Consider the following 16,432-nt stretch of genomic DNA (forward strand, 5'->3'; position numbering starts at 1 on the left):
ATGGCCGGAAGCAATGCCAGCAGGGCATCAGATGAGGACTTAGAGCGTGGAGCTGCTGCCTCAGGCTAGCCGAGGGCTGTGCTTAAAGGGACCCGACCCCCACCCCGGACAGACAGTTCTCAGGGGTGCCCCGCTTGCAAAGCAGTCCTGTCTTGGAGTGCCCTGAGTGCCCACACTGGGCACATCACAGCACACGGCCATCAGACCGGCTGCACTTGCCGCAGGCTGCCATCTGGGGAGGGGGGGAAATTGGGGGGCTGCAGGAGAGCTTCCACCCCCAGAAGCCCGCAGAGCCAGCCCAGTCCTCCCCATCGGGGGCTCGTACCCCATTCCTCCCTCACCTCCTTCCACTTACCCTTCCCTAGCCCCCCTTCCTCATGTACAAAATAAAGAAAACATGTGGTCAAAAATAGAATCTCTCTTTATTGAACAAAACTCGGGGAGACTGGGAAAAGGAGGTGGGAGAGGGGAAGAGAGAGGGTGGGAGAGGGGAGGGCAACTACAATGATCAGAGGTTTGGAACAGGTCCCATATGAAGAGAGGCTAAAGAGACTGGGACTTTTCAGTTTAGAAAAGAGGAGACTGAGGGGGGATAGGATAGAGGTCTATAAAAGCATGAATGGGGTGGAGAGGTTGCATAAAGAAAAGTTCTTCATTAGTTCCCATAATAGAAGGACTAGAGGACACCAAAGGAAAGGAATGGGTAGCAGGCTTCAAACTAGTAACAGAAAGTTGTTCTTCACAAAGCAAAGAGTCAACCTGTTGAACTCCTTGCTGCAGGAGGCTGTGAAGGCTACAACTAGAATAGGGTTTAAAGAGAAGTGAGATAAAGTGATGGAGGTTGGGTCCATGGAGTGGTATTAGCCAGGGGGTAGGAGTGGTGTCTCTGCCCAAAGTTTGTGGAAGGCTGGAGAGGGATGGCACGAGATAAATGGCTTGGTCACTGTCTTCGGTCCATCCCCTCCAGAGTCCCTAGGGTTGGCCGCTGTCGGCAGACAGGCTACTGGGCTAGATGGACCTTTGGTCTGACCCAGTACGGCCATTGTAAGCTCAGGGCTCAGGGTCGGGGGTCTCAGTGGACCCCCTTGATTTTCATGCACACCTGCTCCTGGGTGGCCAGGCTGGCAGGTCTCCTGCCCTAGACGGACACTTTCCTGTGCCTAGTGCGGAGGTCGTGGACAAGGTCCACGATGTCCGCACTAGACCAGGCGGGTGCCCGCCTCTTACGGTCCCGGGCAAGCTCCTGGGAGCCACCAGCCTGGTCCCGGGAAGAGGGGCAGGGTTGGGGGGCATCGGGTGGCTGGCTCGAGCCGTGCCAGGTGCAGGGTCTGCTAGCTGGGTGCTGGCAGGCATGCACCTGGCACGGGCATCGTAGCCAGCCCGTGCCCCTTTAAGGGGTCTGGGGCCGGGAGGGGGGCAATAGAGTTTCCCTGGTGTTGGCCAGAGTGGCCACCAGGGAAAGCTGGGGAGGGCTAGCCTCCCACTAGTTCGAACTAGGCTTAGTCCTCGTAGAATGAGGTTTACCTAGTTGGAACTAAGTGCTCCGCTAGTTCGAATTAAGTTCGAGCTAGTTCGAATTAAGTTCTCACTAGCGGAGCGCTAGTGTAGCGCCTATCAAAGTTAATTCGAACTAACATCCGTTAGTTCGAATTAACTTTGTAGTGTAGACATACCCTCACACATGTTTCAAGGTAAAATCTCAACACAACCTTAACTATGGATTCACTATTGAGCCCTCCATAGTACCATTATGTAAGAAATAAGATTGAATGGGTAACTGAACACTTGATGGGCAAATTTTACTCTCATTACACCTGGGCAATCCCAATGGTGTCTAGGGTAGAACTGAGGTAAATGAGAGTGGTATTTGGCCGTTGAGGTTCAACTCTCTGATATGCAAAGAACAGATTTTATTACAATCAACAGAAGCCCTGACAACAGGGCACAATTTTGGCCAAAGTCTCTTTGTAACAAAAACAGTTTCACATTCAGTAGAATAACCAGCTCCTGTGGGTAGTTACTGTGGCTAGACTAGTTGATATATTAGTGTGTTTTTACCTCTTTGGTCAAGTTGTACACCAGGCTGTACATCAGCGGAGTACAATCAATTCTCAGAGTGTAGTTACCTGAAATACAAGGTCAGTGTTTAGAATAGAAAACCAAGTATGCCCTGTGTCTTTGTGGTGGGAGGAGGTACGTCTGTAATAAGAGGAGACATCAAGGCTAGGTCAACACTACACCCATCTGTCGGCAGAGGGATGTAAATAAAGCACATCAAAAGTGCAAATGAAGCGGGGATTTAAATATCCTGTGCTTCATTTGCATAATCACATTCTGGCGCTGTTTCGAACAAGCGCCATTTTGAAACTGGAACCGCAGTTTAGACGCGGTTCTGCCAACAGCGCGGTGATTTTTTGACAGATCCTGTACTCCTCATCCCCGCTTCATTTGCACTTTTGATGTGCTTTATTTACATCCCTCTGCCAACAGAGGATTATAGCGTTGACCTAGCCCAAGAAGGAAAAACAGGATCTCCAAAGTAGAGAGGGTTACCAACTGTAGGCTGCTCAGTGCATTCACATTGGGCTTAGGATTTGGGCTGAATCATGCTCCAACTAGCACAACAGCACAGGATCCTGCCTTGTGTCCCTGTGCAAGCTACACGTCACTGCTAGCCGCACAGGAGAGGATACTGACACTTCAGGGAGGGGTCAGGTCCCTGGTTCTAACCCCCATTTCCCCTTCCTCACATCACGTAACAGGTAGCATAGTTATATGGCCAACATAGCGTGCACGTCTCTGAAGCAGGAAAGCAAGTGTATTTCTGGGTTTATCATCTCCCTCCCACACTGCGCTCCTGGGTGAACATAACAGTGCTCTTTTCTCAGGGCTCATGGCAAAGCCAGCACTGAGCTTCAAGTGAAGCTGTTTCAATTTCATCTATGTCCCACCTGCCACTGCCATAGAAACACAAGTATACACCTTCGACTGCAGAATCTGCATTGATATACGCCACTCCACGGGCTTGTAATAGTTTGGCATTTTCCTGCAATGGAAAGGAAAAAAAAACCCAAATTGATTAACTTTTCCCACAAAATAACATTGTCAACTTTAACTTTAACCTGCAGTTTTCTAAATTATCACAATCCAGTCCACCTGGTTCACATGTCAGTCTTGTCTCCCAAAACAAATGGACTGACTGATACTTGAATCAGCTTCTTTCGGAGCAAGGTGAATTGCATACATGGGTTTTTGGACAAGTATTTAAAGGTGGCACTTGGGACCCATCCCAACCAAACACCGGGTTTTATTTAGTTAAACAGAGCAGGTTATCTAAACCACTACAGGTGGCCCCATCATGCCTTCTTTACTGTTAGGAACATATGAATGGACGTACTCAAATGGCCTCATTCCACACTTCACCATCAACACTGGCTAGTAACAATTAACTTAGGGGAAAGTGCAAGCCTCGTAATCCCAATAGTCAGAGGTTTGCTTATGACATACATGTTGGTAGTATTTATGTGCCTTCCAAAAATCTTGCTTCTTTGATATTTACTATTACAGCTCTGTAGCAGAATCTGTTAAACTTCTGGCCTCAGCAGTTTCATGCTGCAATGAGTTCCATAGGATAACTGTGTGCCATCTACTGTATATTTGAAATAAATTGTTTGTGAGTGACTGAGACAGTCTGTCTGTTCAAGAACTCCTCTGAAATGGTAAGAGCTAGTATCACCAACTTCCTCTTTCATAACTTAAAGGAAGATAAGGATTTGGTCATATAGGAGGAGGCTGAAGGCCCCCCATAAATATGGGGATGCATAAAACCATACAGAAAAAGAGATAGAACCATTAGGCAGGTGAAAGGGTCTGGCTGGGAGTGCAAGCCCCCCATGTAGGACTGCCCCAGCCCTGTGCCTCCCGCCTCACTGACACCCTTTAGGGCAGGCTATGGGAGAGGAAGATTCCCACCCCTATTCATATGGGAATATTGCTAGCTGTTCCCCTTTGTAAGGGAGCAAGGGAAAAGTGCACAATTTGCTCAATTCCTCATTCTGGCTTGTCCTCACTCCCTTTTTTGAGTTAAGGGCCCAGGCAATGCTGGGTAAATGTTCTAGCATGAAAATAAGTCATTCTATTAGTTTTGAATTTCCCACCTTTCATTTGCATTGAGTACAGCAGACTTCCGATAATCCGGCACCTTTTGGACCTAGGTGGTGCTGGATTATCAGATTTGCCGGAGAATCGGGAGGTCAGGTACAGCTGCACGGCTTAACAGCTGGCCAGGACACAATCTCCCTCCCTCTCCCCTCCCCTTTCCTCTTCTGGTCTCCTCTGTGCTGTAACCTGATCCTCCTCCCTCTCCCTTCCCCTTTCCCCTTCACTGAAGCAAAACGCTCTTCTCCATACTGTAACAAGATACTCCATACCGTAACACGATATGCTCCATCTGGTTACAGCCAGCATGAGTGCTGAGTGGCAGGCTTCTTAATTAGCTGGTCAGGAGCGCTTGGCATTTTGATGCCGGAGTATCGGGAATGCCGAACAGTTGGATGCCGGACTATCCGAGTTTTACTGTAGCTCCTTGTTCTCATGTTATGAGACAGGGAGAACAGAAGTTCCCAATCTCCCTTTTCTAGCTCATTCATTATTTATAATTACCATATCATCCAAGAGAGAATAAGAAGATTTTGCAGTAAGGTAAACTGTGGATGATAAAACTGCAAGCCAGTCATGCTGAAAAGGAATCTCCATGCAAGATTTATAGGCCTTTGGAATGATCTCAGTTAGAACAGACTCTAGTTTGACCTGGTGGATGCTTTTAAAGTCTATGAATTGGTAATTTCCTAGAAGTGGTTGTACAGAGAAATGATGCCCTCAATTCTGAATATTATTAATGCAGATGGATTTATGACACAGGGTATTTCCTCTCTCAGTACAGATCAAGTACATGGGGCAGAAGTCCCTCTTATACGCAACCATCAAAACCACAGACCTGATTCTGACAATGCTTACAGCAGTGTAAATCTCAAGCTGCTCTATGGAAATCAATGGAATTAAACTTATTTAAAAGCTCAGTGTCTCCATCTGGCAGGGTCACTACATACAAGTATAGGCGGGTACAGTAAAACTCCATTAGTCAGGCATCCAATGCTCCGGGACTCATGATGGTCCGGCACCATCAGGAACCCGGAAGTGCTGGGGCAGCCAGACAGGCTTCCCCCATTCAGCTGCTGCTGAAACTGACCAGAAGCTGAATCAGGGAAGCTGGGAGCAGAGCAGCTGGGGTGCTGCCGGGTTGGTCTCGTAGCGCTGCCCTTCGGGGCTGCGGGACCAACCCGGCAGCACCCCAGCTGCTCTATTGCAGGCATCCCCGATTCAGCTGCTGCTGAAATTGACCAGCAGCGGCTGAATCAGGGACGCCTGGGGTAGAGCCGGACTATCATAAGGGGGGGGCTATGAGGTATCTGGAGTGGCATCCCCTCTCACCCCACTCCAGACCCCTCATAGCCCTCCCTTCTGATAGTCCGGCATATCTGATAATCTGGCACCCCCTGGGTCCTAAAGGTGCCGGATTATCGGAAGTTTACCATATATTCTCAGACACACTTTGTTTTGAGATTTAGTATTGTTACTTTGGTTGTACAATAAGTAGCACATGTGGTCTCTTCAGATAAAATTCACACGGAGGTTGCTCATTGCTAAAGCCCAGAATAACATAATGTTGTTCGCAATACAACGTTGGATACTTTCTCATGTGTTTGTGTGTCTGAACATGCTTCACTGGAGCAGGTTCTAAAACGTGAGGGAAACTGTGCAGAACTCTCTTAGATCACTTAGGCCTGGTCTACACTCGACCTGGAGGGTTGGTTTAAAGTATGCAACTCCAGCTATGTAAATAATGTAGCTGGAGTTGGCGTACCTTAAGCCAAACTAGGTGCCATCTTCACAGTGGAACGCTGATGGGAGCAAACACTTCTATTGGCTTCCCTTATTCCTCACGGCTGCAAGGAGTACCGGTGCTGACTAGAGCCACCCTCAGCATTTGATTTAGCAAATCTTAACTAGACCCACTAAATCAAATGTGAGAGGACAGATCTCTGGGGCTGCAAGCATAGGTGTGGCCATATTCTTGATTTACCTCAGCCCATTCTGTAGATCCGAGCAAGCCAAATTCCTCTGCATCCCAGCTCGCAAATATCATTGTTCTTCTGGGTCTCCATCCTACAATGATTCAAGATGTAAAGCACCAGGAGAATTACTCTAGAGAAATATACCGTGACTGTGTATCAAACTGAAAATAAATTTTACTGTGAATACCACCACTTTGGCCTCAGCTGCAAGAGTGATGTATGGTGCAAAAGGTGCAATTGGGGAATCTACCCCGAAATGCTTTTGTAACTTTACTCATCGTTTGCAATACTATGCCTGATGCAGATTTTTGTCTCTGCTGAATGCCTGAGGAGATTGACATTTTCCTGAATTCAACATTTTGGCAGATAACTAGTGAAAATTTTTTGCAAAAATGTTTTTTTTAATTTTTTTTACAACCAACTCCACTCAATACAACTATTAAATTACCGCTGTCTTTAATTTAAATGTGCATCCTAGCACTTCTAATGCCAAAAGTGCTTTCCCTGACCCTCCTCCCGAACACTAACTCTCAAATACTGAGGAATCCCCTCGGTGATTTTGATAGATCCATTTCTAAACAAAGATATTTCACTCTAAAAAGCTTTGCATGTGACTAGAAGCCATGGTAAACTGGAGCAGAGTATATTGCAATGTGTTTTTTTCCTGTATCTACTTTATCCAAGCTCTCCTTCATGCCACTACTATTACTCCCCTTCCTGTTTGGCTTCACTAAGCATTGTTTCATAATATGTTTGGTAACTAGGCAGTGAAAGAAACAAAATTAACCTCAAACAGATTTTAAATGCTGTGGTTGGACAAAGAAAGCTACCATAGCACAGTGTCCGGGTTATGTCAGGACCTCTGTTTCCAGGACTTCAAACTCAATAAAAAGAGACTCCATGTGTTCTGGAGGTTGACTTTCAATAGTGATGATGTTCCTCGCTACACTTCAATGTAATTAGGAAATATGTATTTTTAAATTTGTTCTCCCATTGATTTTCCACAGTGTATCCCTGTATGTATTATGAGTCCCATTCACACCAGCTTAATGCTAACGTACATATAACAGATTTGGGAGTTATAAATGTTGCCTTCTCAGATGCTTCCTCACTCTGTTATGCAGGGGTGGGCAAAAGAACCTCCACGGGCTGGATTTGGCCCACGAAGCGCGTTGATCTGGCCTGCAGATATTCTGCCACTCCCCCGCCCCCAGGCCAATCAGGACCTAGGGATGGGGGCACACGCAGCATTTAGAGTCAATCCTGGTGGTTGACTCTAAGGGCTATGCACCAAAGGACAGAAAGCAAGAGACTTCACACTCCTTCCACCCCCAGGCCAATCAGGTATGGGGGTGGTGGGAAGCACACAAAGTCTCCTTAAGTCCTGCAAGGGGCTCCGCACTTATACTCAACTGCCAGCTTCTGCTCAGCTGGCAGGTGATTCTAAGCACAGCACTTCCTTGCAGGGTGGGGGTAGAATTTGCATGCTCCCCCTGACTTCTAGGCCCTGACTGACCTGATGGCAGGAGGGGAGCACACAAAGTCTCCTCACACTGCCAGGGGCATAGGCACCTCGAGGGAACCGTCCACTGTTGAGAACAGCTAGCAATTTTCTCTGAGGAGGGTGGGGGCAAATACTTCACATGCTCCCCCACCCACAGACCAATCAGAAGTGTCCCAGCCCTGCCCCTTATGCCTGAGGCCCCTCTCCTTCTAGGGTTGCCCCCGGTCAAAAATTATTGCCCATCCCTGATGTTATGGCATAATTACATAGATTTTTTTAAGGCCATAAGATGATCCAGTCAGACCTCTTGTTATCAAAGACCACAGAATTTTAAGCAGTTACCCCACTAGTCATATTACAACAACATTCAACATATGATTCTATGATAAGGGGATGGTTGGATGAAATAACATGATCTTGGTAACTAACTGACCATTCATTATCAGTTGGAAATAGGTCAATGGAGGGATGATAGGAGTTGCTATAGGGAACTTTCTGGGTGTCTGGCTGGTGAGTCTTGCCCACATGCTCAGGGTTTAGCTGATCGCCATATTTGGGGTCAGGAAGGAATTTTCCTCTAGGGTAGATTGGCAGAGGCCCTGGAGGTTTTTCGCCTTCCTCTGTAGCATTGGGCACAGATCACAGCTGAAGGACTCTCTGCATGTTGGGGCCTTCAAAGTATTTGAAGGCTTCAATATCTGAGACATAGGTGAGAGGATTATTCTAAGAGGGGTGGCCGAGATTCTGTGGCCTGCACTGTGCAGGGGGTCAGACTAGATGATCATAATGGTCCCTTCTGACCTTAAAGTCTATGAGTCTATGACCACTACTCTTTGAGGCCAATCCACCGGCAGTCGATTTAGAGGGTCTACTGAAGTCCTGCAAAATCAACCACAGTTCGCTTTCTGGTTGACCATGCTACTCTACCCTGGATGACAAAATAAGAGAAGTCAACGGATTTTCTTACATCAATCTCCGACCCCTACTCCCTCCCCCCGCCCCGCCACACACACAGTGTAGACCCCATGGTAACTCAATGTTGACTTCAGCTATGTTATTAACATAGCTGTAGTTGTGTACCTTGAGTCAACTTTTTGTAACAGTAGCCTTACTTCCGCATCTTCCACACATTCCCATTTTTTTCCCCAGATAAAACCTCCCACACCCCTCACAACCTTGGGGACCAAGGATGCCATAACATCAGAAATTTGATTAATTAATTAATTAAGATAAGTGAGTAACCGTTGCAAAGCAGTGTAAAGACAAAAGTTGCTGTATAGGAGTTCAGTCATTTCTATAATTAGATACTTTAATTCCTTGCCAAAGTAAATTTGCCATACTGTGAACAACAGAGGCACACAGGCCAAGATCTACAAAGGAACTTAGGTACTGCAACATAGACCATGTCTTCTGATTCAGACTCCTGCACACAATTTAGGTAGCTGAATGAGTAACTACTGTGGTTTGTGAATCGTCCTGAGGCTCAGGAAGGAGCTAGGAACCTGGGCACCTAAAGTGAAGCTACAGGGTGCATGCTCATAAGCAAAATCATAGGACCTGAGAGAATATAGGCACCTATAGGATTAAGTGGAAGCTGATGGCCAGTTTTGTGGATTGCAATGGTGCCTAAAAATGGAATTTAGGATACCTTTGGACACCATAAGTGTCTCTGAAACATCTATAATAGATAACTGAAGAGTAGACTGCTCATTCCAAATATCAAGGACTAAGGCCTTGAATTACCAGAGATCTTAAGCCCGTACTTAACTATAAGGACATGCTCAAGTCACACTAGGGTTGCCAGGTGTTCAGTATTGACCCGGACAGTCCGGTAGTTTCACCTTCTGTCTGGTAAAAAAAAAAATTTCAGAAAATACTGGACACCTGAAATGCCCGGTATTTTCTGTGTTTTTCCCCTGCCAGGAGGCGAAAATACCATATACCTGGCAACCCTAAGACACACTCGACAACTAGGCCCAGCCCCCGCCCCCACCCCCTGGACCACCTGCTTACCTGGGGGGGAGGGGAGGGAGAAGGGGCTTGATCAAGAAAACAAGATGGCTACCAGCAAAAAGACCTGAAGTAAAGGGAAGCAATGTCTTCCCTAGGTCTTAGTGCTCAACCTCTCCCCTCTTGCACTTAAAGGGGCCATGCATTTTTTTTGCCTTTTTTTTTTTTGGCTCAACAACTTTGGTCCCCCCCCCTTTTTTTTTCTTTTTCCCCAGTGGTTTTTTTTGGGGGGTGGGGATGTTGAATATTTTTGGTTAAACCATCTGGCAACCCTAAGTCTCACTGAAGAAAATAAGTGCAACAGAGAAGAAATTTGACTCTTAGTTTAAAATAAATTGGTAAATGGCTCTGTTTGCTTTATTCTTTAGTCACATACCTTCCTTCTTCAATTTCCCATAACTTCGTACAATCTCGTGAACCACAGCTGCTCCGCTCTGTGGATCAATTCCACCAAAAACCCAAGAGTCACGGTGGCCTCCCAGGATGATGAATCTGTCTGGAGATATTAAGTTTGGGGGTCCATTTAAACGATTTATTTCCTGCAGTGATAGCATCAATGGAGAGTAGCTATGAATTCTATGTAGGTTTGCTGACAACCAATACACCACTTTAACAGCTTACTTCCTCTGTGGCAGAATGGGAAGAGTCACTGTAAATCTCTATAGAAAAAAAATCAGGAAAGTTTATTGCTAAACTGCAGGTAGTTTGTCATTTATTTATATTAGCACCTGTAGAAGTTTTAAGCTTAGTAGCACTTTAATCCTTCAGGATGTTTATAAGACACACTATAACAATAATTAGTTCCAACTGAAGTCTAAGTTTTTAAAGTTGATGGAATTATAAAACCTTTTCTGACATGCATCATTTTCCAATATATTCATCATTCAGGCTTTTGATTGTTCTGCTTCTTTCGCTGCTGGGATGGACACTGGGAAAAGATGTAGAATCCTGGCAGCTCCTCTGGCTGCCTTACTGCTCCCAGCCCCAGCCCTCAGCCCCGTACACAGAGACACGGCAGCTAATGGAGGCGGTGGGGATGGTGGGCAGGGAGTCTTTCCAGTACACTGTACTGTCTGAAAATAACTTGCCAGTATGGCGTAATGGACTGTAGTGGTCCACTAGCACCACTGCCTGGTGTTTATATTTCTATATCATAAATGTTCTTCACAAGTTTTAAAATCACTGAAGTATATTTTCTTGCACTAGGTGATAGGTACATTACAATGATTAACCAAGTCACAACGGAAGATGTAGCTGACATGATATGGCATCCAAAATAATAAAATCCTGCTGTCTTGCTTGCAATGTTCCCTTTAATCGTTTTCATCCATGCGTGTCTTTCATGTGCACCGAGGCATTTGCAAATGTGCACCACCAGCAAAAGCATAAAACTGACCTGTGGGTGCTCTGCTAATCAGTTGGGTGGCATTTGCATCTCTCCTGAGCAGACACACAAGCACCCAGCTTACAGGGAACACTGCTTGCTTGATGTTGTAATTATGATTCAGCCCAAAAGTGGCTATATGTGATTGCAGATGTAGTGATCTTACTTCCCTATAAATATCTGTAAAGTAGTTTAGGGGCTTTCAGATCATGCTGGATAAAAGATGCCATAATACAATGCAAATAAAACATTATGAGGTTAAGTGATTTCATTGACAAGAACATGAATGTCTTTTCAAACTCAGAAAGATCTAAGCTTTCATTTATTATTTAATTCCCACAACTCTCCCATTTAAAAAAATCCATCAGAGAATGTACTTGCAATATTACTTGCCTGGATGCAAGTGTTTATGGCTAGATTATGTTCCACTTGGAAAATCAGTTTTATAATGAAAGTGCTGACGTAACTTAGAACTGTGCGAGTGCTGCTGTAGGAAATCCCTAATGTGTATGAATAGACATGCTCAGCAAGTAGAATACAAAGAAAACCCCTTTTCTCATCCTCCCTTTGCAATTACAATGCTTAATTAGGTGTATCTGCAGTTCACTGCACCCACAGACAATTTATAAGACAAACGGCTTTACCTGGTTCTGTTGCTCCTCTGATGGTTCCAATCACATTGTAAATTCTTGTCACTTTATTGTTACTGTGAACATGCATTTTCACCTTCCTAATGCATTGGAAAGCAAATTGAAAGAGAGACCTCATCAGATTACTTAATAAAATATTATATGCTTAAAAACGTGTAAAATTAAAAATACATTGTTTATAGCGAGAGATTAGGGAATGAATTTTGTTCTCAGTTAAACAAACCTGGTAAGAATCCAGTGATGTTGCTCTGGATTTATAGTGTTAATATTTGGGACACAATTTGGCACTAGAAAGTTACGTAATCCCATTGTGTGTGTCAAATTGGTAAGGTTATTTTTACTGGTTGGTGCTATGATTTATACTGGTAACAAACTAAAAGCTCTGAACTTAAAAGAATGCTCTGAAAGCAGCTGTTTTTAATGTTGGGAAGGAGAAAGGAAAAATAATGCATTTTATAAATATTTTTACTAAATATAGGATTACTCTCTCACTTAGCCAGTGTAATTCCATGGTAAATTTATTGTAGTTAATGAAATCTCAAGGACAGGAGTCAATGGAATATCAGGCCCCAAAACAACAGGAGACATTTTAAGTTGTAACACAAAAATGTCTTTTATTCACTTATGTGCCAGCCACCTTGGGACAGTGTCTAGCTCTCTGTGAAGTCCTATGGATTTTTTTTTTAGTTTAATTTTCCTGATAATTTGACTATGAAGGAAGTCAAATGGTTCATCTGAGGTCATTGTAATAGCTCAGCTTGAATGAGAACTCCAGGATGCATGTGGATTCTCATTGTTGGTTGTAATTCTCTAGCTCGCATGGCCTCAGTCACATGAAGCAAAAATTAGGCCTTGCTATTTAAAGAACACACTGAATTAGAATTTTCAGAACTATGCAAACTTGAGGTTAATATTTTCCCTAGGTTATATGATGCAATAAGTGGTCCAAAAGCTGAAGACAGTTTAGCTCAAAATAGAACTGCATGCAACTTTTATTATGAGGCCTTTGACTTTGCCCAGAATGACCCGAGAGTTTGCTAAGATTGGAACCTTTCAAATGAAAATGGGTCATGGTTTGCTTGGAACTTGAGCAATGTGTGGATTTGCAACAAAACAGGGTTAAACTCAGCTGATGTTTTGCTTAGTCCAGAAGAAACAAGGTCATATGCCTTGATGCCAAGGAAAAAACAAAGAGCTCTAGTTCAAAGATTTCATCAACTGTCATTATATTTCCTTAGTTATATGTAATGCAATATATACGTAATGCAATGTAATTGCTTTATGTAATGCAAAACTGACCTTGTAGAGTAACTGTTTATGAAACCAGGCCCAATGTTGTAAGACACATTCAGGCTTCCTTTCCAGCTGCTGTCAGGTGGGGAAGGTCCTCCCATGTTACTGTTATAAAAAAACCCTCTGTTTTTATTTATTTATTATTTCCGTAAGTATAGTGCCTAGGAACCACAGTCATGGATCAAGCCCTCATTGTGCTAAATGCTGTAAAACCCAGCAATTTCCTCAAAAAGCTTACCAATCTAAACTTTATCAGAAAATGTATCAAATGGGCCTCTAAAACTGAGGGGAACTTGGACTGTATGCACCAAGTGATCTTTTCTTGCACCACTGCCTATGGGCTAGATCTTGGTCTTAGTTACACCATTGTAAATCCAGAATAACTCCAAGCATTTGCATCAGTGCTGGATACACTAAACTGACCCTTCAGCCATACAACTGAAATTTAAATGTAACATTTCAGTGATAAACATGGACTTGTGACAAATGGTAAGAGGTAGTTAATTTAGCTTTAAAACCTGCAAGGGTCTTGGGAAAAAAATAAACACAGACTAGACCAGACTTTACTCTAAATGGCGAATAATTGAAAGCCCTCAGTTAAGTCAATAAAAATCAATGCCTGCTTAGCAGTCTGTTTGAATAGATGCCTTTCCAGCATTCTAGCCATTTTTTTTTTATTATTAATATATTTTGTTGAATGCTTATAAGAATTAGGGTAATTGTCAGGGTCTATGAATGTCAGAAGGTGACCTCAGTTTTGGTATTCTGGCCCCAAATCTGTGTAACATTCAAGTGCATCCATATTCACAAAGCTATTAAACATATGCATTATGCCCAAGAGCCTATTGGATTGAAAATCTATACAGGTTGGATTTCCCTGGTCTGCCACCCTTGGGACCTGACTGGTCCCAGATGAGGGATTTTTCCGGACCAGGGGAAGTCATTTCAGGCCCCCTGCTGCTCCCTGCCTGCCTCTCTCCCCCAGGACTTGCTGGCTCCTTCCCCAGTCCAGCTGAGCTGCACACCAGCTCCCTCCACCTGGCCCTGCAGCCCAGCTGAGCCACGCTGGTCATCCCACAGCTCCATGACCAGCAGGTCCCACCAGTTGGAACTGGTGTCCAGCCTCCAGAAACACCTCTCCCCTGAGGGTTGTGGTTGCAAGGGTATTGCTACTGAACCCAGGGAGAGGATCCCCAGAATGAGCTCGGGGTTGAGCTCAGTCAGGACCAGGAAGGCAGCCGGCACAAAGTGCTGCAGAAACTGCAGCATGGCCGTGTGGGGCCATCACATGCCCAGGGGCAGCTCTGGCTCCATGTCACAAAGGAAAAAGCTGTGGTGTCCACAAAAACTGGGCAACCACAGCAGGTACGGCAAGAGCTTTGCTGTCCTTCGAGGAGGTACGCAAGCACACAGCAGAAGCAGAGAAACGATTGTCCAGAGAGGTCCCTTTAAGTGCGTGTCTCTACAAGGGCTCTGGCACCAGCATTCAGAAGGAAGTGGTGACCTAAAGCCCTGCCTGAAGTGGTTCTGGGTGGCCTTTTATGTGAGAGTGCGCCCAAATAGTCTGGATGCTATCTTTTGCAAAAGTACATCGCTTTTTCCATGCGCTTTTGTGCGTGGACATGTTCTTGCACAAGAAGTTTTTTCGGAAGATCTCTTCTGGAAAAGCTTCTTCCGGAAAAGCTTCTTCCGAAAGAAACCTTCAGTCTAGACATGGCCTCAGACACAATTAAAGGTAAATGACTATGTATGCTATATTGCCAACTACCTACTGGCTCATCGAATCATAAAAATAATGTTTTGAAACTTGAATCACTTTTTTATGAAAGAAGCATAAAACTGTGGGAAAATGATTTGCGAATACAGTATTCCTTAGCAGGTTGGCTTGAACTATATCCCTATATGAGGAACGGAGCAGTGAAAGCTAGGGAGAGACTAATTTTTAACTTCATGCAAAGAGGGCCTAATGTAGGTAGATAGCTCCTATTTGCTTCAGGGTAAGATGTGCACATACAGGTAGGGACAGAATTGAGTGCAGGAAGAACGCCTAAAATAAATTCGAAGACCAGTTATAAGCAAATTGTATGTAAACCCGAGACTGGCAGTGGCAATTATGCACATTATATGGAATTGCCATACATTTTGGATTTTTGTAGCTTTTAACATTGTATCTTAGATGGCTTAAATAGATGTAAAATTAAATATATGGGAGTTTCCCTGTCAGAAGCCAGGAAGTGTTATATCCATTGGATGTACAAAGGATGTACAAAGCAGAAAAGCAGCAATAACAACAACAACAAATGTGTGGGATTTTCAAAAGCAGTTATGTAACTTTGGAGCCCATGTCCTATTCCAATCAATGGACACTAAGTCACTTAGACACTTCTGAATTAAAAAAAAAGACAAGTAAAAAGAGAAGTTTATGATGCAAATTCAAAATATCTATTTGTTTCTTTAAAAATAGAAACAAATAGCTTCCATTATGATACACCAAATATCAAAGGTTACTGAACACGGGAGACAGGGAAGGAGGAAGGGAACACACAACTTTACAATACTTCCAGGGCTCTAGAATTTGCATGTCAGCCTTGCCCATAATGACCCCAATGTTCTAATTTTTCAAATACTCTTGCCAAGGTATTTGTCAATGTGATCTTGGACCTTTGTGTTCTCAACTCTGAACACTAGCTTATTTTTGGCTCAAAGATTTCTGCAAGAAGGGGGAGGGAGGCGACAGAGAGAAGGGGGGGAAACTGTCGAGCAGGGAAATACAAGAAAAAGACTGAAGAACTTGTACCAGCACACAGTGTCCCCTTCACCACTGCTCACTTGAATGATCTCTGATGCCCAACCCATGTTAGAAGCTATTGTTTTACGATTACTAAGGCTTAGAATTCACAAATTAATTTTCATAAAGCTTGTAAGACAGACAGATACACAGACTTATTATACAGACACTGTAAGCTCTTTCAGGGCATAGATTTTGTTCACCTTTATTTTTCTGATCCTAAATATGCTTACACATGAGTCAGTTTATGTGAGTAGACCCATTGAGTTCAACAGGATTATTTATGTACATAAAGTTACTTGTGTGTGTTTGCAGGACCGAGGCTTGTTAGTACAATACACAGCACTACCAGACTCTGAGCACAATCATAATCAATATTAAATAATAACAAGAACGATAGCAATTCACATCCTACCAAAATCTGAAAGCAAAAGCTGATTGTTAGAGTATGTCTACACTGCAAGCTTATTTCAAAATAGAGCGTCCACACTACAGGGAAGCCTCAAAATTAATCCGAGGCAGGATCCCCTAATGTGGACATGCTATCTCGATTTAGAGCCCCAGGAGGCACTAGGGAGGAATAACTTAGAATGGCCCTGGTGAGGACCTATTTCGATATGGCAGCAGTGAAGCGTCCACACACACCCTCTTCCAAAATAGCTTTTTTGA

General features: G+C 44.1%; 1 protein-coding gene across 7 annotated transcripts in view; it reads right to left on the reverse strand.

The window, feature by feature from the left end:
- The window catches only part of LOC102455710 (Putative N-acetylated-alpha-linked acidic dipeptidase), a 53,582-nt gene that overhangs the window by 11,421 nt on the left and 25,729 nt on the right, over positions 1 to 16,432 (reverse strand). For all 7 annotated transcript variants that reach the window (XM_089775761.1, XM_089775760.1, XM_006118380.5 and 4 more), the window contains 6 exons: positions 12,982 to 13,080; positions 11,677 to 11,762; positions 10,025 to 10,144; positions 6,143 to 6,225; positions 2,983 to 3,046; positions 2,059 to 2,126 (listed from right to left, as the gene is read on the reverse strand). In XM_089775761.1, the coding sequence (XP_089631887.1) occupies positions 2,059 to 2,126; positions 2,983 to 3,046; positions 6,143 to 6,225; positions 10,025 to 10,144; positions 11,677 to 11,762; positions 12,982 to 13,080 (520 nt within the window). The remainder of the gene's footprint in view (positions 1 to 2,058; positions 2,127 to 2,982; positions 3,047 to 6,142; positions 6,226 to 10,024; positions 10,145 to 11,676; positions 11,763 to 12,981; positions 13,081 to 16,432) is intronic.

Source organism: Pelodiscus sinensis, chromosome 1 (assembly GCF_052426305.1).
Source record: "Pelodiscus sinensis isolate ZL-2025 chromosome 1, ASM5242630v1, whole genome shotgun sequence".
In the NCBI taxonomy this organism is placed as follows: Eukaryota; Metazoa; Chordata; order Testudines; family Trionychidae; genus Pelodiscus; species Pelodiscus sinensis.